The sequence below is a fragment of the Canis lupus genome, chromosome 16, assembly GCF_003254725.2.
Source record: "Canis lupus dingo isolate Sandy chromosome 16, ASM325472v2, whole genome shotgun sequence".
Lineage (NCBI taxonomy): Eukaryota > Metazoa > Chordata > Mammalia > Carnivora > Canidae > Canis > Canis lupus.
In genome coordinates this window covers 21,308,554-21,334,462 of record NC_064258.1, presented here as the reverse complement: position 1 = coordinate 21,334,462, position 25,909 = coordinate 21,308,554, and the positions used below count along the sequence as shown (strand labels likewise).

General features: G+C 45.9%; 1 protein-coding gene across 4 annotated transcripts in view; it reads left to right on the top strand.

The window, feature by feature from the left end:
- PTPRN2 (protein tyrosine phosphatase receptor type N2) overlaps positions 1-25,909 on the top strand; it is a 725,828-nt gene that overhangs the window by 280,667 nt on the left and 419,252 nt on the right. For all 4 annotated transcript variants that reach the window (XM_049095287.1, XM_049095286.1, XM_025449397.3 and 1 more), the window contains one exon: positions 12,238-12,598. In XM_049095287.1, the coding sequence (XP_048951244.1) occupies positions 12,238-12,598 (361 nt within the window). The remainder of the gene's footprint in view (positions 1-12,237; positions 12,599-25,909) is intronic.

The window sequence follows — 25,909 nt, the reverse complement described above, 5'->3', positions numbered from 1 at the left end:
CATGGAGATTATGAAACAATTAGAAATGTAACAGAGTATGTGTAAGGCTTTGTATACTGAGAATTAAAAAAACATTGATGTGAGTACCTGGAGAAATTCTAAATTAATGGAGATATATGTCAAAAAGCTCAAAAGTGTTGAGGTCCCCCTAAGTGATGTATAAATGCAACACCAAAAAGTGTAGTCAATAAGAGAAGAATTCATAAGTTGGACTTCAAAAGAACTAAAAATTTTCTTCTTTGAAAGATCCTGATAAGAGAATGAAAAGACAGAGGATAGGCTGGGGGAAAAACTTTGTGAATAATACACCTGAAAAAGTACTTTTCTCTAAGATGTATAAAGAGCTCTCAAAACATATTAAAATGAAAAAGAGGAGGCAAGTAATGAATTGAGCAAAAGGTTTGAAAAGGGACTTCACCAAAGCAGATAAATGGTAGCAAATAAACTCGAGTGGAATGTTCAACATTATCCATCAGAGAAATAAAATAAAACCATCTAAGGAGCTGCCACCAGGCACCTGCTAGAATTTAAATTTCAGTTGAAATTTAAAAGAGCGTCCATACCACGTGTTGGCCAAGGGGTGGAGACATGGAACTGTTACCCACTGCGGGCTGAGATATGCCCACTCCATGATGCAGCCACTGTCACACTCCTCTCCAAGAGCCATCAGAGCTTTGTCCATTTGAAAACTGAACGTGAAAATTAACAAGACAGGAAACAACAAATGTTGGAGAGGATGTGGAGAAAGGGGAACCCTCTTGCACTGTTGGTGGGAATGTGAACTGGTGCAGCCACTCTGGAAAACTGTGTGGAGGTTCCTCAAAGAGTTAAAAATAGACCTGCCCTACAACCCAGCAATTGACTGTTGGGGATTTACCCCAAGTATTCAGATGCAATGAAACACCGGGACACCTGCACCCCGATGTTTCTAGCAGCAATGTCCACAATAGCCAAACTGTGGAAGGAGCCTTGGTGTCCATCGACAGATGAATGGATAAAGAAGATGTGGTTTATGTATACAATGGAATATTCCTCAGCCATTAGAAACGACAAATACCCACCATTTGTTTCGACGTGGATGGAACTGGAGGGTATTATGCTGAGTGAAGTAAGTCAGTCGGAGAAGGACAAACATTATATGTTCTCATTAATTTGGAGAATATAAAAATGTGAAAGGGAAAGGAGAGAAAATGAGTGAAAATATCAGTGAGGGTGACAAAACAGGAGAGACACCTAACTCTGGGAAATCAAGAAGGGGCGGTGGAAGGGGAGAAGGGCGGGGGGTTGGGGTGACTGGGTGATGAGCACTGAGCGGGGCACTTGGTGGGATGAGCACTGGGTGTTATATGTTGGCAGATTGAACTCCAATAAAAAAAATTAAAAAAGAAAAAAGAAAACTGAACGTGAATAGTCACGGCCGCTGTAACAGTAATTCCTAACAGCTGGAGAAGCTTGAATGCCTATCAACAAGCGAGTGAAGAAACAAGTGGCATGCGACTCAGCAGTTGAGATGGATGAATTATTGATGTGTGCCATAGCTCAGTGACTTTCCGGATCATTATGCTGACAGACAGAAAGAACATGCACACGCTTATAGTTTTATTTGTCCGCAGTGTGAGAAAATACAAAGTAGTGTAGGGGCGATGGAAAGGAAATCGATGGTTGCCCGAGGGTGAGGGATGGACACGGTGGGAAGGAAGTGTTAAAAGGGGAAGCGTGTACTCTTTGGGTGATTTGCATTCACTGCTTTTCCTCTGCTGATGGTTTCATAAGTATATGGTTGTGTTAAAACAAGTGTGTGCTGTTTATTGTGTGTCAGTTACACCCTAGTAAAGATGAAAAAGAAAAACAGCTGCGCCAGCCAACACAAAATATTGGGGAATTTTGAACAGATACCTCATTTGAAAAGACATGTAAGTGGCCAATAAGGGCATTAAAGGTGCTAGACATCATTATTCAGTGGGGAAAATACGGCATAACACTGAGAAGAGCTACTACTTCCTGTCCACTGGATTGGCTAAAATAAAAAACTGATACCAACTCTTGGTGAGAATGTAAAGTAATAGGGGCTCTTGAATTAGGGGAAATATAAATTGTTACAGCCACTGCACTGGCAGATTCTTTACAGTTGAACACCCATCTGTCTTGCGACACATTAGAGGAAGGACAGGGTGTGTTCGTGGCAGCCATCTCCTCAGGGCCCCGGCCTGGAAACCAGCCAGGCATCCTCTGCTTCCGAGGAGGTGCCTCCTTAGCAAATCCGATCTGGGGCAGAGGTCAGGGTTCCCTCCTGCCCTCCTCTTAGCCGTGCTGCTGAGACTAGTGTGTGCCAAGGCATGGAGCCCCGAGGACCGAGCCATATCCATGATGTTCATTTGGTTAAAACTTGCCTTCTCATGCCGATCTGTACCAATCTTCAGTGGGGAGCTGCGATCTCATGGTGGAGCGCTTCCCAGGTTTGTCCCACTGTGTCGGGAGGGGTGAAGCAGAGTTACTAGGACTGCCATCCCACCCCACGCACTCAGCACTGAGCTCTATGGGCGGACAACCTACCTGTCTCTGCACGTTTGTCTGCCCACCTGGCAGGTGTGGAGCATCTGAGGCGTCAGTCAGCAGGGCGGGAGACCAGGTGGTGGCCACAACGTGGTATGTTTGCCCACACACCATCTCTCCCAGACCTGTGGCCTGACTCCATCCTGGCTCATGCTTCCACCTTCTGTCCTGTAGGACCCCAAGCCAGGTCCTGCCTAGAGCGAGGCAGCCAGCCCGGCCCTCCTGCAGCTGCCCTGCTGGTGGGAGAGGTCAGAGCATGAAGCCACGAAGCAGCTTTGTGAGGGGTCATTAGTCCTTGCTTTTCTTTCACGTTGGATCTGTGTGTGCAGAAGATCTTCTTTTTCTGTCCTTAGTTTTGATCTAACTTCCCATGTGACCGTGTGAGAGAAGCTTCTCCAGTGTTCTCTGACATTTGTCTGCTTCTCTCGTCTGGACTCTTGGGAGCAACTGGACAGACGGAAGAGCCTCAGCCTTGCAGTGTCAGGCTGACTGCACTTTCTGTAGACTTGTTCTTTGTGAGGATTGAAGTTCCCAGGGATGTTTCGTGGTTTATAGAGGGGGATGTGGAGGCCGAAGAGACAGAGTGACATGTCTACTTTCAAACTCTTACCTGGTGGCAGAGCCCTGAACTCTCGTCCAGAGTTTCATGTTTAGTCCTTAAGCCAACAATAAGGTCACCGGGTTTCCTCCTCCATACTCCATGGAACAGCAGGTCTGTCCCTTCCTCCAGACAGATCGAGGGTGAGTCTGAAGCCAGGTGCATGGGCTATGCCCCAGGCCCACTCCTCACTTGCCAGGACATCAGCTTTGTCTCTGTAAAATGCTGTGGCTGTGTCCACACCATAGGGTTGTTGAGAGGGTCAAAAAGAATTAAAACACATAAAACCAAAGAACAGCCTGGCAGCAGCACTCCAAGAGCAGAAAGCCCTTGGCGATGACCCGGATGTATCCTGGCAGTCACCCCCGGCAGCAGGCCTCTGACTCCATGCCTCATGCTCATCCCTGGGGACAGGACTGGGGATGCAGCTCTCGGCCTCAGTCCACTCCAGGTAACTTGTGAGCTGCTGTGTGTGAGGCTGTCTGGGCAGGTGCTGGGAAGGACAAGGTGCAAACTGGGTAGCAGGCAAAGTGGCTGTGACAGGGAGGAGCGGCAGGGTGGGTGGGGTAGGGAGGAGGAGCAGAGGTGTTGGCTTCGGACCACCTGCTGTTTCTAGGAGCATCCCACACAGGCATCATGCAGGATCATCCCACACACTCCCGATTTAAAACCCACAGCTCATATTACCCTCAACTTTCTGCAGAATTCACTGGTCCTGAGTTTAGAACTGAACATCTCTTCAAGCACATGGAGATTGTGAACTCTGTAAAAAGTGCCTGGGGACGATATTTTTAAGTGAAAGCTCTGGGTCTCAGCTGCAGAGAAAGACAGACCAGTGTGAGGCTCCCCTAAAGGCAGACATTTCTTTAGTCCTGGCAATGGTGCTCCTACGTGGGGCAGGCTGGCTGCTTGGAGCCTGAGGACCTGGGCAGGATAGCCTTCTCTGTGTTGGAGGAAGAGGTGGGGGGGAGGGGAGGGAAGGAGAGAGATGGGGAGAGGAGGGGAGGAGAGGGGAGAAGACAATGAGGGAGAGAGACAGAAGCAGAGACATTGACAGGGAGGAAGAGACCAGAATCTTCCTCTAAGGCCCAAGCACAGAAAAGCACAGCAGGGTAATCCCTTCTTTACACTGATGAATTGGAGGTGGGGGCCCCTGGCCCCCATGGGGATGCCAAATCTTGCCCATCCAGTGGCATGTGGGTCGCCTCAGTAGGAAGCCTGTGGATGGTCCCAGTGTTGTGGGCCTTGCTACTAGCAGCGAGCTCATCTCGATCAAGGGGCTTGTCAATGCTGCCTTCAGGCTGTGAGACAAATGGGGGACACTGCTGTGTGGTCAGAGGAGGCCTAGTCTATTTCCTAATTTGTTTTGGGTCCCCAGCCTACGAGCATACCTGCAAAGCATTGGAGACCAGTGGAGAGACAGGAACCTCGTGCACTCCAGGTTTGCAACGTGAGGGTGGCTGAGAGCCTCCGGGCCTGCCTGGCTGTCCGAATCCATAATTGTACTGACTGGGCCTGGAGTGGGCAGGTGCCGGGAGAGGAGGGAGGACTGATGTCTGCTCTGGTGCCCGGGTACTGGTGAAGCTGGGAGGAAGGGGAGCTTCATGCCCATTCCAGGGGTGGGCAGAGGGTGGGCTGTGGCTCTAGGAAGGGCATCAGCCGGCTCCTCACAGCCGCTCTGATTTCCCTCTGACATCCAAGTCGATATGACTGGACCTCCTTACAAACAGACTTTGAATGTTACATAGTCTGTGACCTAATTCTTACTCCCGTCTGCGGTTTGTCTGAGACCTTCTTTCCCCAGAAGGTAGTCCAGAGAAGACGCACCACATCCTGGTGCTGGTGATGCTGCTGATGGAGATGATGAGGGTGCCGTGCTGAGGGTGCTAATGGTGGTGCTGCTGATGGAGGTGATGGGGGCACAGTGCTGAGGGTGGTGCTCGTACTGATGGTGATGATGTAGGTGAGGGCGCAGTGCTGAGAATGGTGATGGTACTGATGGTGGTATTGATGTAGGTTATGTGGGTGTAGTGATGCTGAGGGTGGAGATGGTACTGATGATGGTATTGATGTAGGTTATGTGGGTGTAGTGATGCTGAGGCTGGTGAAGGTACTGATGATGGTGTTGGAGGTGATGAGGACGCAGTACTGTGGGTGGTGTTGGTACTGATGGTGGTAATTATGGAGGTTACGGGGGTATAGTCATGCTGAGGGTCATGACCGCACTGATGGTGTTGCTGCTGATGTAGGTGATGATGGCGCAGTGCTGAGAGTGGTGATGGTACTGATGGTGGGATCATTATGGGGACCGTGTTTTTCAGAGGTGATGAATCGTGCTGGTGGTGATGATGCTACCACTACACGTGGATCACCTCCTCCAATTTGTGTGCTGAGCCTGGGGACCCACCCGTTCACTCCCTAATCCTTGGTCCTGCTGGAAGAAGGAAAGTAACTGTTTCCTGGGTTGGACATAGTGGGAGGGGGGCTCAGAGTGGCATGCGGAGGCCACTGTGCTGGTGGATCAGGCTGTCCCACAAGAGCAGTATGCCCCCAGTTTATTCAGAAGTTGGTTCTACTCCTCTCCTGCAGCCTCACTGTGGGTAAAGGACGTGCCAGGATGAATGTCATTTCAGGGCGACATTTGCCGGGCTGTGGTGGCTGTTCTCAGCTGCCTTTTTTTTTTTAAATTTTTTTTTCAATTTATTTATTTATGATAGTCACAGAGAGAGAGAGAGAGAGAGAGAGAGAGAGAGAGGCAAAGACACAGGCAGAGGGAGAAGCAGGCTCCATGCACCAGGAGCCCGATGTGGGATTTGATCCCAGGTCTCCAGGATCGCGCCCTGGGCCAAAGGCAGGCGCCAAACCGTTGCGCCACCCAGGGATCCCCTCAGCTGCCTTGATCAACGTGTCCTGTGCCAAGGATGCCCTGCAAGATTTCTCTAATGGGTGGCACAGAGAATAATGCACCGGAGTGGCCCTACCATGTGCCGGGAAGTGGCCAACTTTTGTCCCTTTATGTTGCTGATTTCCAGGTTTGGGCAACTACGGTCCTAAAGGGGTTTTAGCATTATTTTAGGGAACCTGACATCATCAGTTTGTTCAATTCAGACTTAAAACATCTTCCAAAGGAGGAGTGGCTTCTGCTCAGTCAGTCCGTGACTTCCTACTGTTTTTTTTAATAATAAATTTATTTTTTATTGGTGTTCAATTTGCCAACATACAGAATAACACCCAGTGCTCATCCCGTCAAGTGCCCCCCTCAGTGCCCGTCACCCATTCACCCCCACCCCCCGCCCTCCTCCCCTTCCACCACCCCTAGTTCATTTCCCAGAGTTAGGAGTCTTCATGTTCATCTCCTTTTCTGATATTTCCTACCCATTTCTTCTCCCTTCCCTTCTATTCCCTTTCACTATTATTTATATTCCCCAAATGAATGAGATCACATAATGTTTGTCCTTCTCCGATTGACTATTTCACTCAGCATAATACCTACTGTTTTAAAGTAAAGGAAAGTCCGATTGACTATTTCACTCAGCATAATACCTACTGTTTTAAAGTAAAGGAAAGTCCCAGAAGGTAAAGTGAGTAACAGCAGTAATCACAGTAGGAGCGGTTGCCACTGGCTCTCCCGGCAGGCACTGTGCTGGTCATCCCCGTTTTGCAAATGACCCAGAGGTTAAATAAGTCACCCCAGCATGGTTCCTGGGGCTTGTGAGGTCAGAGGTGGGATTTATACCTGGGCGTCCAGCCCCACCCGCCGCTCTCTCCTCTAGGACCTGCCACCAGCGTGAGCCTACTCTTACTGTGAGTCTCCCAGCTGCCAGCGCTCCTACATGTAGGGTGGGGGCCCTGCCTCTGGGTCCCCTGAGCTCCCCTGAGGACACTATCGTGCTGCCTGTCCTTTGCAGAAGACCCAGTATGACCTGTAGAAACTGATGTTTCTCTGTTATTTCTACAGCTTGCCCACGGAAACACTCTTTTCCCCACTTCTAATTGGGTTCACGGATAAACAGACTCCAAAATAGACTGTTTGTCCCCATTGACTATATGGGTAATGTTCTCAGCAATTTGTTGTGCACGGTGCTCAGCCTGGTTTGTCCCTTACCTGGAGCCTTCCTCTTGGACCATAATTAAAGGCCCTTTGAATGGAAGCTGCGGGTTAGGCTGCACCCGTAGCAAAGAGGAGAGATGCTGGTGGGTACATTAATGAGGCACTTGAACACTCTCTGTGGCCCCCAGCACCATGACCTGACGGGGTGTTCAGAGGCAGCCTCTCTAAGCAGGAGTTCCAGCTGGGCTCAGGATTGACACTTGCACACAATTTGTGGGAAACTGCTGGAGGGGCTATTTGTGTGGTAGCATTTTATTTTCCTCTCCCTTTCCCTAATGAATCTCACTTCCCCCTTTTCTAAAGGAAAAACAGTTGATTTTAGCTGGTACTTGGACAACTTTAAACCATTGCGATGACCAACACCAAGGAAATACAAACGATTTTAAAAACATATTATGAACAGCTATACGCCAATAAATTAGGCAATCTAGAAGAAATGGACGCATTCCTGGAAAGCCACAAACTACCAAAACTGGAACAGGAAGAAATAGAAAACCTGAACAGGCCAATAACCAGGGAGGAAATTGAAGCAGTCATCAAAAACCTCCCAAGACACAAAAGGCCAGGGCCAGATGGCTTCCCAAGGGAATTCTATCAAACGTTTAAAGAAGAAATCATACCTATTCTACTAAAGCTGTTTGGAAAGATAGAAAGAGATGGAGTACTTCCAAATTCGTTCTATGAGGCCAGCATCACCTTAATTCCAAAACCAGACAAAGACCCCACCAAAAAGGAGAATTACAGACCAATATCCCTGATGAACATGGATGGATGCAAAAATTCTCAACAAGATACTAGCCAATAGGATCCAACAGTACATTAAGAAAATTATTCACCATGACCAAGTAGGATTTATCCTTGGGACACAAGGCTGGTTCAACACTCGTAAAACAATCAATGTGATTCATCATATCAGCAAGAGAAAAACCAAGAACCATATGATCCTCTCATTAGATGCAGAGAGAGCATTTGACAAATAACAGCATCCATTCCTGATCAAAACTCTTCAGAGTGTAGGGATGGAGGGAACATTCCTCAACCTCTTAAAAGCCATCTACGAAAAGCCCACAGCAAATATCATTCTCAATGGGGAAGCACTGGGAGCCTTTCCCCTAAGATCAGGAACAAGACAGGGATGTCCACTCTCACCACTGCTGTTCAACATAGTACTGGAAGTCCTAGCCTCAGCAATCAGACAACAAAAAGACATTAAAGGCATTCAAATTGGCAAAGAAGAAGTCAAACTCTCCCTCTTCGCCGATGACATGATACTCTACATAGAAAACCCAAAATCCTCCACCCCAAGATTGCTAGAACTCATACAGCAATTCGGTAGTGTGGCAGGATACAAAATCAATGCCCAGAAATCAGTGGCATTTCTATACACTAACAATGAGACTGAAGAAAGAGAAATTAAGGAGTCAATCCCATTTACAATTGCACCCATAAGATAACTAGGAATAAACCTAACCAAAGAGGGAAAGGATCTATACCCTCAAAACTATAGAACACTTCTGAAAGACATTGAGGAAGACACAAAGAGATGGAAAAATATTCCATGCTCATGGATTGGCAGAATTAATATTGTGAAAATGTCAATGTTACCCAGGGCAATTTACACGTTTAATGCAACCCCTATCAAAATACCATGGACTGTCTTCAGAGAGTTAGAACAAATTATTTTAAGATTTGCGTGGAATCACAAAAGACCCCGAATAGCCAGGGGAATTTTAAAAAAGAAAACCATATCTGGGGGCATCACAATGCCAGATTTCAGGTTGTACTACAAAGCTGTGGTCATCAAGACAGTGTGGTACTGGCACAAAAACAGACACATAGATCAATGGAACAGAATAGAGAACCCAGAAGTGGACCCTGAACTTTATGGCAACTAATATTCGATAAAGGAGGAAAGACTATCCATTGGAAGAAAGACACTCTCTTCAATAAATGGTGTTGGGAAAATTGGACATCCACATGCAGAAGAATGAAACTAGACCACTCTCTTTCACCATACACAAAGATAAACTCAAAATGGATGAAAGATCTAAATGTGAGACAAGAGCCCATCAAAATCCTAGAGGAGAACACAGGCAACACCCTTTTTGAACTCAGCCACAGTAACTTCTTGCAAGATACATCCACGAAGGCAAAAGAAACAAAAGCAAAAATGAACTATTGGGACTTCATCAAGATAAGAAGCTTTTGCACAGCAAAGGATACAGTCAACAAAACTCAAAGACAACCTACAGAATGGGAGAAGATATTTGCAAATGACGTATCAGATAAAGGGCTAGTTTCCAAGATCTATAAAGAACTTAATAAACTCAACAGCAAAGAAACAAACAATCCAATCATGAAATGGGCAAAAGACATGAACAGAAATCTCACAGAGGAAGACATAGACATGGCCAACACGCACATGAGAAAATGCTCTGCATCACTTGCCATCAGGGAAATACAAATCAAAACCACAATGAGATACCACCTCACAGCAATGAGAATGGGGAACATTAACAAGGCAGGAAACCACAAATGTTGGAGAGGATGCGGAGAAAGGAGAACCCTCTTGCACTGTTGGTGGGAATGTGAACTGGTGCAGCCACTCTGGAAAACTGTGTGGGGGTTCCTCAAAGAGTTAAAAATAGATCTGCCCTTCGACCCAGCAATTGCACTGTTGGGGATTTACCCCAAAGATACAGATGCAATGAAACGCCGGGACACCTGCACCCCGATGCTTATAGCAGCAATGGCCACAATAGTCAAACTGTGGAAGGAGCCTCGGTGTCCATCGAAAGATGAATGGATAAAGAAGATGTGGTTTATGTATACAATGAAATATTACTCAGCCATTAGAAATGACAAATATCCACCATTTGCTTCGACGTGGATGGAACTGGAGGGTATTATGCTGAGTGAAGTAAGTCAATCAGAGAAGGACAAACCTTATATGTTCTCATTTATTTGGGAAATATAAATAATAGTGAAAGAGAATAGGAGGGAATTGAGAAGAAATGGGTAGGAAATATCAGAAAGGGAGACAGAACATAAAGACTCCTAACTCTAGGAAACGAACTAGGGATGGTGGAAGGGGAGGAGGGCAGGGCGTGGGGGTGAATGGGTGACTTGCACTGAGGGGGGCACTTGACGGGATGAGCATTAGGTGTTATTCTGTATGTTGGCAAATTGAATACCAATAAAAAATACATTTATTATTAAAAAAATAAACCATTTCAATGAATAAAGTGACATTGTTTGAGACATAAAAACCATCTCAGAGGTGATGTCCAGGCTCCTTTGATGGAAATTGAGTCTCAGGAGGTCAACAGATTTGCTCAAGTTCACATATGAGAACAGTAACGAGAGCCCCTATCAACCCTAGTTTTCGGATTTTTGACTTGCTACCCCCTAAATCCCTCTTGGAAGACTGAACCCACATATCTTTGAAAATAGCCAGACTGGGAGTCTGAACCATGTGGCTTAAATTCAGTGATGGCCGCACATCTTAACTAGATCCCAAGGTCTGCTCACCACTGACTTGACATTGATCTTGGCCCCCAGCGAGGTGCGTTTAGAAAATGTGAATGGGCAAGATTTTAAAAATGTATGATTCATGGAGCCATTGCAGACCACAAAGGGGACTCTGAATAATCCCGGGACAGCTATAACTTCCCTGAGAATCTTCACGTTGGAAATGTCTATGTTGGAAATGTCTATGAGATTTTGATGGTCTCATAGTCGGAAGTAGAACAGTGAAATTCCTAACATGTTTATGGCTGTTCCAGGGTGAGGACCACTAGGCCTCGATTTGTCTAATAGCAAGAGTCTGATGAGAAGGTCCCCTCCTGGGAAAATGGACTCAGTGAATGAGGAGGGCCTACAGGTGGGGACTCCGTAAGAGGCCGTGCTGGTTGGATCGTGGACTTCGTATCACATCTAGTGGTTAAAAGGGAGACAGAAAGGAGTTGGAGTGAAGTGAAGACCATAAGGCAGAGAGGTAGGTGCTTCTACTGAAAGACAGAGTCAGTCACGGTTAGAGAGCTATTTTTGCAGCAACAACAAACACCAGGGCAGGTGACGGCCCTGGAGAAACCTTTCTCTGCATAAGAGAGAAGGCCATGAAGAGATGCTCCACGTCGTTAACTGTCGGGGAAATGTGAACCACAGCCTCATTACGCCACCCCATCACTCCCACTGAGGGCTGCAAGGAAGCAGATGGCTGATGACAAGTGCTGGCCAGGAGCAAGGGATACGAGTCTTCACACTTTGCCAGCGGGAGCGTAACGCGGTGCACCATGTTGGAATCATCCTGGTGTGCAGAGATGCCATACTACCTGGAAGTTTCATGTCTGGGCATAAATCCAAGAGAATTGGAAACATGTGTCCCCCCAAAACTGGTAGATGGACGTTCATAGTAGTATTATTCCTAATGGCCCCCAATGAGAAACCACCCAACTGATAGAAATCACCCCGACTGATAGAAAACGTGCTTTCTCTGTCCAACAGTGTTTTTTTCAGCCACAGGAAGGAATGCAGTACTGGGTGTGCTGGGAAAGGCCACATGGTTTACGAGTCCGTTAACATGACCCGTCCCAAACGGATGACTCCGTAGATACAGAAAGTGGACAGGTGGTTGCCTTGGGCTGGGGGAACGGGGACGAGTGCGAGGTTTCTTCTGGGGTGATCAAAACATTCTGGAATGAATGACCGTGTGGTGCTCTCACTACCTGGATATACTGAAAACACCGAGTCGGGTATATTTTGTGGTCTGTGAATTCCGTTTCCATAAAGCTGATGTTAGGAAACCAGTGCCAGATGGATACGGGCCTTGGAGTTTGGTCTTTTGGGCCTAAGGATTGGGGTGGGCATTTCAGAGATGCTGGTGCCACCTGGAGACTTGAGCACTGAGGTCAGACGCCCTCTCATGTGGTTGACCCGGAGGCTTACCTGCTGTGTTTGATCCTTGGCCCTGCAGGGTGAGGATCCCCGTGCGGACGGCGTTCTGACCTTCATGGCGCAGACCTCTGCCCTGACTTATGCTCCAGGGCCCCGAGCCAATCACCCCGGGGGCCGCCCTTTATGGACCCGTGGCCAGCTGCAGCCTGACGAGCTCAGCCCCAAGGTGGATGGTGGTACCGACAGGCAGAGCCTGGTTGCTGCACTGAGCACCTCTGCAGCTCGGAAGTCCCCAGCACCCCACAGTGAAGGCAACCTGGGGCCCCAAAACATGCCACGTGCACCCTGGAAAGCAGCAAGGGTCCTTTCGTCCCCGGAAGCCCTGCAGAAATGGCCTTCACCTCCAGGAGACCCCAAGAACCCCCCTGCCTTGGGCGATGGTAAGTCAGCCTCCCAGCCCCCTGGGTTTTTGTTGTTTCTGTTCCTCTGGCTCCCGCCCAGGGCCAGTCCTTTGTACTCTGCCCATCCTGGAAATGGCTTGTGATGTGGCAGCGTTGCCCCCTGGGTCCTGGCTGAGGCCAGTGGGGTGTGAGGAAGGGCCACCCACCCTCCCGTTCTCTGCTGCTATAGCAGAGAAGATGGACCTAGTCGTACCCGGCAGGGTGGCGGGGGCACAGGGGGCAGGAAAGGGCCCTTCCGGGGTGGCTGAGGCACGGCTGTGTGGGCCCTGGCCCTGCAGTGTCCGTCTCATTGCTTCACTGATGAAGGTGCTGCAATAGGGAAACATGGCCAGATATGGCACCCAGGCCATGTTGGCTACAGAACGTTTTGGAAAATGGAGCATGACGGCGTTTGGATTCAGCATAGGTCACGCCCACACTCCTTCTGGTCCAATGCTGGCCACCTCAAAGAGTTATGGTTGTTTCCTGTCCCCAGAAGGACCCAGTCTGAAGCTAACACCACCCACCCACAGTGAGGGCACCATTCAGGCTTTCAAAGTGACTAGCTTTCCATGCCGCTCCTTTGGGGCTGTCATGCAAGTTATGCCATTGCACCCTGTCCAAGGAAAGGGGTACGGACTGGCTCCCACGGCTCCATCTCTGGTGTCTTTATCTTCTAGCAGCCTTGTTCTAAGACCATAAAATAGAAAATGAGACTGATAAAATAGGTCTTTGTCTTTGAAGATACACAAATAATAAAATTGAGCAGAGAGAAGGGTTTTTAAACTTCTAAAAAATGAATCGAGAATCACATTAACACCAGCAGTTGGTTTTCTCTAAGTGACGCCTTAATTGGATTTGCTCTGGCAGTCATCTTTTAAACCTATGGCTGCTTTTCAGCTAAGTAGGTCCCTTGTTCTCTCTCTCTCTCTCTCTCTCTCTCTCTCTGTCCACAAAGCCATGATGACACCTTCTAAATGGAAGGAATGCAAAGTCATAATCAGAGGGAGGCGCGTGTGGCCGTTACCAGTGCTTTCTTCTCATACTCGTCTTGGGAAAGAATGCAGACTGTGCACTTGCTTATAGGACTTGTTTGCCCATGAGTGCACCGCTGGTGCGACAGGTGCTCCTCTGAGGAAGGCTGCCACCTGGACCAGCACCTCTCCCTCCTCTGGGGGCTGCTTCTCCTCTGCGTTAAGCTGTGTGCTGCTCAGAGGAATCCCTTTCCCTGGCCTGCTGCCTTCTGCACCCTCCTAAGAACCAGACTCTCTTGGGGGTTGGGGGGGGCATCATCCGCTGATTTGGCTTTCCCATTGTCATTGCACCTTCCATCCCCCTGACTCAGCCTCCCCTGACGCCCCTGCTGTGAACATGCTGCAGAAATTCACGCCCAGCCACCCTCTGGCCACTCACCCACCAGCCACCCTCCGGACACCTTCCGGCCACCCACTGGCCACCCTCCGGCCAGGCAGTGGCCTCTGCGCCCATGTCTAGGCCCCCTCCGTGGTGCTGACCACCCGTGTGCTCTTGAGCTCCAGACTTTCTGATAGGGGCTACTTGTCTCTGTAACCACCCCTCTCTGTCTCCTTTCTATCTCCTATGACAAAAAACCCCCACTTATCAGCTACTTCTGTCCTAATTACTGGACATAGGGAGCCCCTACCGAGGGGACTTAAGTCCATTAGAGAGCCAGATGTGTTCATGGAACGTGGCGTACTCTGTGTGTCTGCTGCTGCCCGGGGTGGGGAGGGGGAGGGCTTCCTGCCTCCCTGTTATTTTGGCACCTCCCATTCTTCTTGGTGTCTCCCGAGGTGCCGACCTTTGAGAACATAGTCTCTGAAAACACTCTCCACGCTCCTCTGACCCTTATTAACTGCATTTTTTTTCCATGCTGACTTGCAATGTTGGTTATCTTCTTATGTACATGGTCTTCCCAGCTGCACTGTGTGCTTTAAAAAGAGACATGTAAAGTGTCAATCATGATGTGAATAGAGAACCATAAGATGAACCTTGTGTGCTGCATCCTGGGGCTTTAGCAAAGGGCAGCTCCTGCTCTCTCCTGCTACTTCTGTGCACCAGCCACCATCCCCCCCTCAGCTAGTCCCATCTGTATCTCAGTACCACATTGCAGGAAGCTGAGAATGCATGTACAACCCTAACCACAATAGTCTTACCATGTACTAAAATAAGTACTAGTGTCTTAATATCATTACCCAATCAGCAGTCATGTTTCTTAGTGGTCACGAATGTTCTTCACAGTTGTTTTGTTTTGGTTTTGAAGCAGGATCCAGAGAAGAGAGCCATTGAAGTGGCAGGTCTATAACCCTGCAGAAGGGTTCTCCCCTTCTTCTTCCTTTCCTTACATTTTTTATTTATTTTATTTATTTATTTAGTTATTTTTCTAACAACATTTTTTTTAAAAACACATTTTCTCGTAGAGTTTTTCACATTCTGGATTTTGCTGATTGTGTCCTGAGATAACACGTACCTTGTTCCTTTGCTTTGTACTTTGTGTGAACCTGGAGCTGTAGGGGCTAGCCCAGAGATTTGACCGTGGTGTTCACTGCCCAGCAAGAAGGCTTCAGAGGCCATGACAATGTGCCCTTCTGTGAGGAGGACACAGTATCCTGTGGTTGTTTTTTTTTTTTTTTAAGATTTTTAAGTTTATTTATTCATGAGAGACACAGAGAGAGAGAGGCAGAGACATAGGCAAAGGGAGAAGCAGGCTCCATGCAGGGAGCCTGACGCGGGACTTGATCCCAGGACCCCGGGGTCACACCCTGAGCTGAAGGCAGACACTCACCTGCTGAGCCCCCTGGGCGTCCCTTCTGTGGTTGTTTTAGCACCTGTAGCCAAGGGCTGCCCGACCTTGCTGGCAGACTTCGCCTTGGTCGTTTGAACGTGATGAGCTTGTGGCACCGTACCTTCCCCAGAACACATCTCACAGGGTGTGGCGTGCGGTCATTTGATAAATGCTTCTCTCCCCTCGTGGACTGTCAGCTTCGGAAGATGGCACACCCTCCCCTGTCCCTGTCTACATCCCAGCACCCGGAGCCTGTTTGCTGAGTGAATGAGCCAGTAGGTTCTTCCATGTAAACAGCCTCATTTGATTTTCATATCACCCTTAAAATACCGTATTATTTTCAGCCTCATTTTGCTGTTTAGGAAGCTGCAGCTCAGAGGCTAAATGGTAGCACTCACCTCGATGTCAGGTCATGGAAGACAGAACTGGGGTCACCCTGACATCAGGTCACTGAGAACAGAGTTGAGGTCACCCCCATGGTCAAGTCACCAAAGACAGAGTTGGGGTCACCCCGACATCAGGTCACTGAGGACAGGATTGGGTCTCCTAAGAGGCAACTGTATTAAATATAGATTTGAACACAGTTTACTTTGTTTCTCTGGCTAATTGTACCTGGATTCTAAAGCTGTAAATAACCTTTCAGCTGCACAGTTTAGCTTTCTCTGCTGTGCAGAAGCATGTACCTCATAATTATTGAACTCTACATTGAAGCTAAGTATGTACTATATTGAATTAAATGAATTTTTTAAAAAAGTGTGTGCTGTCCTCTAGTGGGAGTAGCATAGAGAAGATCACGTGGCAAGGTGTCCAGTGTCGGAGGGTAAAGATTTCTCTTCTTACATATTTAGTGGAAAAGACCACCTTTCCTCTAAATTTGCAGTCCAGAGGCTTCCTGAAAGTAACTCTCTGCCTCAGTGCACTCCTGGGATTTAGCTGTTCAGGGAGCCGACCGCCTGGAGACCTCCGGTGCCACTGGCCAAACAGCCGTGGCCCTGTAGAACTTGCATGCCGGTGGATTCAGTGCCTCTGGGCACAGCGTCTCCATGGGCCATTCTCTGCAGAAACCCTGTTTCTCTGGAAGCAACTGCCGGCATGTCAGAGGGGAGGGTTCCACAACCCCTCAGGGTGGTACGGCCTGGCCGGCTGGGTGTCCCAGAGCCCTGGGGCATGGCTACCTGGAAGTGGGTGGTGCTGAGGGCCAGGAGCACCTGTGTGACCCCGCAACGAGGCTGCTGTCTGCAGCACGGTCGAGTCCTACCGCAACACCAAGTTCAGGTTTTGCATTGAACCAGGGGAAGACCCCACATACCCATCACCAAGGAAGTGATGGAGAAATCCACCTAATTTGTGTGGCAAATACTCATTTGGTAAAAATTTTGGGTAGAAAAGAGGCTCTCTTCCTTCAGTCACTTGTTAGCGACACCTTATCCTCTTAAAAAGCTTTACGGCGGGGTAAGCCTGAAAGGAAAGGAGACAGCATGGGGCAGGGCTCCCAAGCATGGTTTAAGCTTCCCTCGTCTGGCCTTGGCCATGAGGGACAGAGCCCTGGTGGCCGCCCACATGCGAACTCCTCCATAGACTGTCGTCTGTGTTTCCGTGATGATCAGATTGCTGTGGAAATTGGTTTGTTAGAGATAATCTGTTGTGCTTTCCACCCGTTACAAAAGAACAAATGGTTACTGAGCAGAGTATGAATAATGGGTGTGTAGAAAGAAGACAAAAGTCGCATCCGTGTCTCATCTGAGGTGAGGGCCGTCACAATGGTATGTCCACCCCTCTAACCTCTGTGCACTTGTGGCCCAGGACTAGTCCTTCCTCCAGCCAGAGACTACCACTCAGGCAGGTCCTGGGAACTCTGCACATCCTTACATGATAAAAATGGACCATCTTAACCATTTTAAGTGTACAGTTGAGCAGCATTAAGGGTATTCAAGTAGTTGTACGACTGTCACCACCATCTCTCCCCAGAACATTACATCACCCCAAACTGGACTCCGTCCCCACTAAACAATGACTCCCTATCTCCCTCCCCCAGCCCCTGGCATCCACCCTCTACTTTCTGTTTCTATGGGTTTGATGACTCTAGGGACCTTGTAGAAGTGGAATTGCACAGTATTTATTCTTTTGTGACGGTTTCATCTCACTTAGTATAAAGTCCCCAGGGTTCTTCCATGTTGTAGCAGGTGTGAGAATTTCCTTCCCATCTAAGGCTGAGTGATAGTCCATTGTATGGATAACACCATATGTTGTCCGTCTACTGATGGACACTTGGACTGCTTCTACCTTTTGGCTATCGTGAATCCTGCTGCTATGACATATTTGAATTTCTAAATTAACTTTTGCATTATAAAATTTGCATATTTCAGAAAGATCCAAATAGTACAGAGTATACAGAGTGAAATCTGAAGTGTCCCTCCCCATAACCGGTCCTTCTATGACTGCTCCATGCTCAGATGTAAATGCCTGTCCTGTGTGTCTGTGTCTTTCAGATTTCCCACCAAAACCAATGATCCATACATGTACCCATACATCTGTGTTTCCACAAATGGAATCCTAGTGTTGAAAGATACTGGAACTTGCCCTTTGAGTTTTGGATAGTTTGGGTGTCCCTCTGTGTTAGTATTTCTCGACTTGCCTCCTTGCTGGAGGATGCAGTGTCCTTCATATCGCTGCTCCATTGTCCAGTTAATGACCTTGGAGCATGCTTGTTTCATTGTACATAGTAGTTAGCATTTTGCTGCATCTCTAAATGTGTTTCCATTACACTTTTTATGGAGGCACCACAGTTGCTGTATGTATGTACCGTAATACACTTAAATTGGTTCTGTATCTATGCTGTTGACCCTTGAACCGTGTGGGGATTAGGGGTGCCAACCTCCTGTGTGGTTGAAAATCTGCACATAACTTTGGACTCCCAAGACCTTAACCACTAATAGCTTATTGTTTACCAGAAGTCTTACTCATCACATCAACAGTTGATTAACACATATTTTGTATGTTCTGTATATTACAGACTGTATTTTTGCAATAAAGTAAGCTAGAAAAAAAAAAGGAAATGTTATTTAAGAAAATCATGAGGAAGAGAAAATGTATTTACAGTACTCTGTACTATAAAAAAATCCATGGATGGTGGACCTGCCCAGGCCTAAGCTATGTTGCTCAAGGGTCAACTGCATGTCTATTAAATATATATTGTTGTTGATCTTTGCTCTTCATATAATGCTGTATTAACATCCTCATGCATAAATCTTTTCAAACCATAGAACCTCGATTGTGGTTTTTACCAGGCTCACTGGTCACTGAGTTTTAATGAAGCCCTTTAAAGTCACTATTTTCCCTTTTTTAAAACAGACTATTTTTTTTTTAGAACGGTTTTAGGTTCACAGCAAAGTGAAGTGGAAGGTATAGAGATTTCCCATATAAATTCAGGCTTCACACATGCAGAGCCTCCCCCATAAACAACATCCTCTAATCTTCTACCAGTGTTAAATTGGTTACAACTGAGGAACCTGCATTGACACGTCACTATCACTGTAGTTAAGGGTTTCATTAGGGTTCACTCTTGGTGTTTTACACCCTTGGGCTTGCACAAATGTACACTGACATGTCCATCATGATAGGATCCTACAGAGTAGTGTCACTGCCCTAATAGTCCTCTGTGTCTCCTGGTTCATCCCTCCCCATCCCAGTCCTCCAACCACTGATCTTTTTACTGTCTCTGTCTCCATAGTTTTGCCTTTTCCAGAATGTCTTAGAGTTGGAATCACACAGTGTGTAGTCTCTTTAGATTGGCTTCTTTGACTTAGTAATATGCATTTAAAGTGTTTCCATGTCTTTTCATGACTTGACATCTCATTTCTTTTTAGCACTGAATAATATTCCATTGTCTGAGTGTACAAAAGTTTACTTTATCCACTCACCTACTGAAGGACATCTTGGTTGCTTCCAAATATTGGCAGTTACAAATAAAGCTGCTGTAATATAAACATCCAGGTGTGAGTGTTTGTGTGAACATAAGTTTTCAGCTTCTTTGGGCAAGGAATGTGGTTGCTGGATGTAGGAGTTTTATATTTTTGTGTTGTACAGTTAGGCTTGTAATACATTTTGAGTTAGTTTTTGTGAAGCATGAAGGCCTGTGTTTAGATTTAGTTTTTTTGCATGTATATGTTCAGCTGTTCCAGCAACATTTGTTGAAAAGACTATCTTTGCTCCATTGTATTGCCTTTGCTCCTTTGTTAAAAATTAGTTGACTAGTCTTATGTGGGTCTGTTTCTGAGCTCTCCAGATCCATACATCTGTTCATTTACCAGCGCCATACTGTCTGGATTACTGTAGCTTTAGAATAACTCTTGAAATTGAGTAATGTCAGTCTTCCATCCTTTTTCTTCTTCAATATGGGGTGGCTATTCTGGGTCTTTTGCTTCTCCATATAAACTTTGGAATCAGTTTGTCAATATCCACAAAATAATTTGCTGGTATTTTGGTTGGGATTGCATTGAATTATAGATCAGTTGGGAAGACCTGACATCTTGACAGTATTGGGTTTTCCTATCCATGAACATGGAATATCTCTCCATTTATTTAGTTCTTTGACTTCTTTTGTCAGAGTTGTGTAGTTTTCTTCATATGGTTTTTATAAACATTTTGGCTAAAGTCACTCTTCCAACTCAAGTCTCAATGATGACAACTAAATAATTATGCAAACCACCTGAGGGGATGATGATGCATCATCTACAATTTTCTAAACAGTTAACTGGAGCTAATGACAAATAATATGCAGTATGCCCACTGGTAGAAGCTCCCAATCTAATTCTTGCTCACTGATAATACTCAAAACACAACCACATAGGAAACAAAACTTCTAACCAATCTGTTGGAATTTTTTCTTTATCATCTTGATTCTACATCTTGTGGAGCCTGGACTAGGAAATAGGATAATTTAATTCAGAGTATTGCTCTACGAACTTTTGGTCTAGGTATTTTGTATGCTAGCTTCTTCCCAGCATGCCTTGTTGTTTCTCCTAATCAGGTGTCTTACTACATTATAGTTTGAATGGCCAAGGTAATGAGTTCTCCACCCCCCCCCCCCAACCTGTACTAAAATGGATTTTGTTGTGCTGATATGGAACATTTACTGGGGTGGAAGTCTGAAGGCCTTTCTTTACTGGCTGTGCAGTTTTCTATGTGACTCTTAGCAAGTTTACTCATGAATTCACTCATTTGCTGAACACCTGCTGAGTGCTAGCCAGTCACATAGCCTTTCTTATTCTCTTCCTTCATTCAAGATAAGAGTGTTGTGATAAGTATATTTTTAAGCCTCTTCCCATTTGAACTTCCCATGATTTTGAAGTCCTGCATTTGCCAGTTGTATTGTTAACTTTTCTATTTGTGTTGATGGTGGGAGTCCCAACCTGAAAATTCATACAGAGCAAAGAGTATACCCTGCATCCCTCAATCTCAGGAGGGTACTGAACCAGGTCTTTTCATAGATTATAATATTGAAAAACCAGATTCAAGTGCTTCTATCACCCTGGAGAATATATGTCCACAATTTTGCAGTCATTTGCACTTTAAAGGAAGTACTGCTGCCTTTTTCATTTTCTAAAAAAAAAAAAAAAAATCCATCCACATTTGAGTGAAGACCAGAGTTGCTCTAAACTTTTGGTTAAAAAAAAACAAAAACAAAAACAAAAAAAAACAGGACCAGATTGATCACTTAGTCACTGGAGTAAAGAGTCTGCTTCTCGGAGCCTGCTCCATGAGGAAGTGTCAATAAATTCTTCATCCTGGCTACATGCCTTTCCCTGGGGTTTATCTAGGACACAAGGAAGAAGGCACCTGTGTTACCAAAATACCTCTCGTTTCAGTGGAATTTAGTCTCACATTTGGTATAAAATGCCTGAAGCTTTTATTTTAGCTTATCACCATGTTGTGGGGTCAGCAAATAGTCTACTCTTTCCCAGGGTGGAGGAGAAGCAGAAGCAGGGCAAGGGAGTCTCTGGGTATCAGTCTGTGGCTTATGCAGCAGGAAAATGGCTCCTCTTATCTTGTCTTTTGATCCCACCCCACCTGCCCAGTATCTTTGAAGTGGGAGGCACCTGAATGGGGGTGCTCAGCTGTGCAGGGAGAGCAGCTGGTGTGACCAGGGATCCTAACTCCACATCGCCCCAATCCCATGCCTTCCTTCTTGCCTCAGACACCACTTTCCTTGACTTCTGCACCAGCAAAGATTCACTGTTCAGATTTGAAAGGAGCCTGGGGAGTCATACACTCTGCTCCCATATAACAACATATCTGGTAGATGAACCTACAGCCTTCCCTTAAGCACTTGTGACCTCATTGCTTCCCTGGGAGGTCATTCCATAAGGAACCTGATGTGTTTTCTAGAAAGTTCTTTATATAGAGTAGTATGGAGTTAAAATTTGCCTTTATAGATGGATAATGGGTAGGGCACCTAAAGATAACTTACTACAACCATTATTCCTGTTGCTTTCCACCAGGAAGGCCTCCTGAAACAACACAGAACAAGTGCACTCTCCTTGTTGCCTATCAACCCTCACATATAATGTCAGCTTCCTGACACATTTCCAACTGAAAACTCTGGGTTAGTGGAGACCACTGAATCTAGTGATTTTTACCTTCCAAAGGCATAGAATGGGTCTCAGGAAAGAGCTGAAGGGTCAGAGGCAACCTTCCCTTTCTCTCATGTGAGAATATCAGTGGCCCCCAAAGAGCGGAGCCAGGGTGTTGAGTCCCCAGGGCACTGTGGGGTAGTGACTGGTTTGGATGTGATCATAAGTTGAGTTCTTAGCTACAGATATGTATTAACTGTGCACACTGGTCCTCCACCTGATAGAGCTACTAGGAGGGAATTAACAACTCTTGCCATTCAGAGGGTGTTTCTATGACTGGGATCCAAATATTCTGCTGGTTAGCTTATTTGGCTAATGTAGAAAAAATTCAGTTAGTACTCTTGGCCATCTCTGTAAAGTTTTTTTTTAATTATTTATTTATGATAGTCACAGAGAGAGAGAGAGAGAGAGAGAGACATAGGCAGAGGGAGAAGCAGGCTCCATGCACCAGGAGCCCGATGTGGGATTCGATCCCGGGTCTCCAGGATCGCGCCCTGGGCCAAAGGCAGGGGCTAAACCGCTGCGCCACCCAGGGATCCCATCTCTGTAAAGTTTTATATCCTAGTCTGGCATTTGCCATCCAGCACATGTCCAGGCCACCTTCCCTTGTCATAAGTCAGTTACCATTTTGAGTATGAAGGTTTTTATTAATAGGAATTTCAATGAAGCATCCTTTAAGAAGGCAGTCGGACTGCCACCACCAACTGAAGTGACACAGTTAATCCAAACCTAATTTGATTTTTTTTGTTCTTTGTCTTAGTATTACATGTTATAGAGAGACTGGGTGATGGTGATGATAGTGGTGGTGGTGATGATGGTGGTGGTGGTGGTGGTGGTGGTGATGGTGATGGTGAAGTGATGATGGATGATGGTGGTGGCAATGATGGATGATGGTGGTGGTGATGATGATGATCATGATGACAGTGGTAATGATAATGGTGGTAGAGATGATTCTGATGATGATGATGGTGTGTGTTTAGACATGGCTACATTGTATACTTGCATATATGCATGGTGATAAAGGCATTTAAGAGCAAGAGCTGTTATACATGAACCACATCTTCCTTGTTAAAGCAATTTTGTAGTGAGATTATCCACACAACATTGCTTATTCGCTAAAGCTTATAACATTTTGTCTGAGGGACCCTATTAAGACATATAATTTCAGTAGGTCAGGCTTGTAGCAGTTGTGCTTGTGGGTTGATCTCTTACTCCAGGACTTACATATTTGATGTCCTGACATTTGTGTAATTGCTCTGCTAGAGCCCACTTGGAGCATTGAAAGCTACTTAAAATGTCATTATTAGCTGCCCGGGTCTCAGAATTATATGGTGCAGTTGATGGAACAAAAGAATGTTCCACTTTGATGCACGTGGTATTTGATTGTGCTCTGGGCCACGGTCCCTCTTCAATCCACCAGGGATAGCTGGACTTTTTAAAAAGGATTTTTGATTTCTGTTCATCTTCAAATGATTGACAGTGGATGCCTTTGAGATAACTCAGTGTGGTTTACAGAGGTGGCATGAGAGATGACTTCTGATATGCGTTAATTGTTCTCATCATAAGCTGGTCAGCCACTTTGAATGTTTTTAAAGTTGTTTTTCACTAATGAAACCTGAAAGGTTTCTTTTTTGGATGAGAGGAGACAATTTTGGGAGTTATATTTTATTATTCCATTTTGGAGACAGATACTTCATATTATAGCCATTCTAAGAGACCCATAACAAGTCTTCCCTGTTCTCTGATCTTTATCTTAAAGAATATGAGTTTTATCATGTGGGGATCTATTCCTGTTCTTCTCCAGATAATGAGAACAGACTGAAGGAAGCTGAAGAAAAAAAGATGTATGGTAACAATAAGAATTTCTCTGAGTTCTTAAATGTTGGAACAGATTATTAGAAGAGGGACACAATTTCACATTCACTGTATTAGTGAATTATTGGCTTCCCACCTCCCCCATCTTCCAGACCCTGCATTATTTTTCCATAGCTCCTGTCAGCACCAGATATTCTATGTATTTGTGTTTTCAGTTGCTTATTTTCTTTCTCTTCTGATCTGGATGAATGTTTCATGAAAGCTAGGGCTTTGTTAACTGCCTTATTCCTGCACTTGAAAAGTAGCTGTGCATACAAAATGTGCAAGGGAAGAAGGAAAGAGAGGATCTCCTGAACTCTTCTGTTTAAATTCAAGTACCTCTGGGGGGCATATATCACTGATTATCAGTAACCTTAGTGAGACCTGGAATGAGTCACCCATACCACGAGCAACAGAGAGAGGCTGCCTGAAGAGCAACCTGGGTGGGTCAGTGAGGGCAAAAGGGAGGGGCTGTTTGGACACCTGGGGACATGACCAGACCTTGGACTCCTACACAGAAGATGCACAGAGAGTTAGGGGTACAAACCTTGCCACACACAGGCAGGGATGTGAGAGTCTAGCCTGCTTCACAGCTTCATCCAAGGCCAATGTGCTGCAACCCAGGATCTGAATCATCACTGTGATCATTCTTCTGGCCCCTTTACCTGGTAGTTCCAGCCCAATAATCCCATCAGGGTGTGGTCTTACATCTGGAGACAGTAGGGCTCTGAGAGGAAATGTTCTGCCCAGGTAGACAGTAAACTTTGACTCAGGGGCTTAATTTAGTCTGCAATGTTGCCACAGGGAGGTATGTGATGTCCTCTGCCCACTGCCATTAGGTGCAGAGTGGGGGTATGCAGGGATTCCACCTTGAGGAGCCCTGTTAGGATAGATGGGGGTGGTCTGACAGAGACTGGGCATGAATCCTTGGTTAAACAAGGTGCTTGGGAATGGAATGTTTTTATCCAGTGATTTTTCTGGTTGAGTTTGCATTCACCAGAAACATATTTTTGATTCAACACTTGTTAAAAGTTTCTCATAAATGTGTGGCACCTTGGTGAATATCTGGGGGCATTGTGGTGTGTTCTTCAGCACACTGCCCCCCTCAAAGGAGGGGGGCACACAGGGAGCATCACCCCACTGTGACAAGCCTTGGCCACCTGCTGCATGGTCTCTAATTTTAGGTGTTGCCTTTTCTCACCTTCTATGCCATCACTGCAGCAATGCAGGCCACTTGAAAGTGGATGTGTTGATACTGCTAGAGATATAATAAACAGCAAAGACCTGTGCTTGCTTTTTAGTCTAGGTTATTGTCTCATGTTTTTTATTGACTTTCTATTTGAAATACATTCTTGGCATTTTTAATGGAATAGTTTTGCTCAGGGTAATTCAGACCCCAAAATTATACTGTAAGACTTTTTTTAAAGACATGATTTGGGTTTATCTTTTTTTTAAAAAAATCAGCAAATTAATTGGGTTACCTTCATTAGAAATTATAAATAATAAGAGGTGCTTAGGTGACTCAGTCAGCTAAGCATCTGCCTTCAGCTCAGGTCATTACCTCAGGGTCCTGGGATCAAGCCCCATGTCAGGCTCCCTGCTCAGCAGGGGGTCTTCTCTCATTTCCTCTGCCACTCCCCCTGCTTGTGTGCTCGTTCTCTCTCTCTCTCTCTTTGTCTCTCTCTCAAACAAATAAATAAAATTTAAAAAATTATAAATAAGAATTTTTAAAACTTTATTTTAGCAAAAGCCAAGTTTTATATTTTTATATTTTACAAGTTTTGTAAATGACTTTGTCAGATCTAAGTTTGTCAATTTAAAATTTGATTTCTTTTAAAAAAAAGATTTCATTTATTTATTTATGAGAGACAAAGAGAGAGGCAGAGACATAGGCAGAGGGTGAAGCAAGTTCCATGCAGGGAGCCTGATGCAGGACTCTATCCCTGGACCCCGGTATCACGCCCTGAACAGTGGCAGATGCTCAACCACTGTGCCACCCAGGCACCCCTAATTATTGATTTC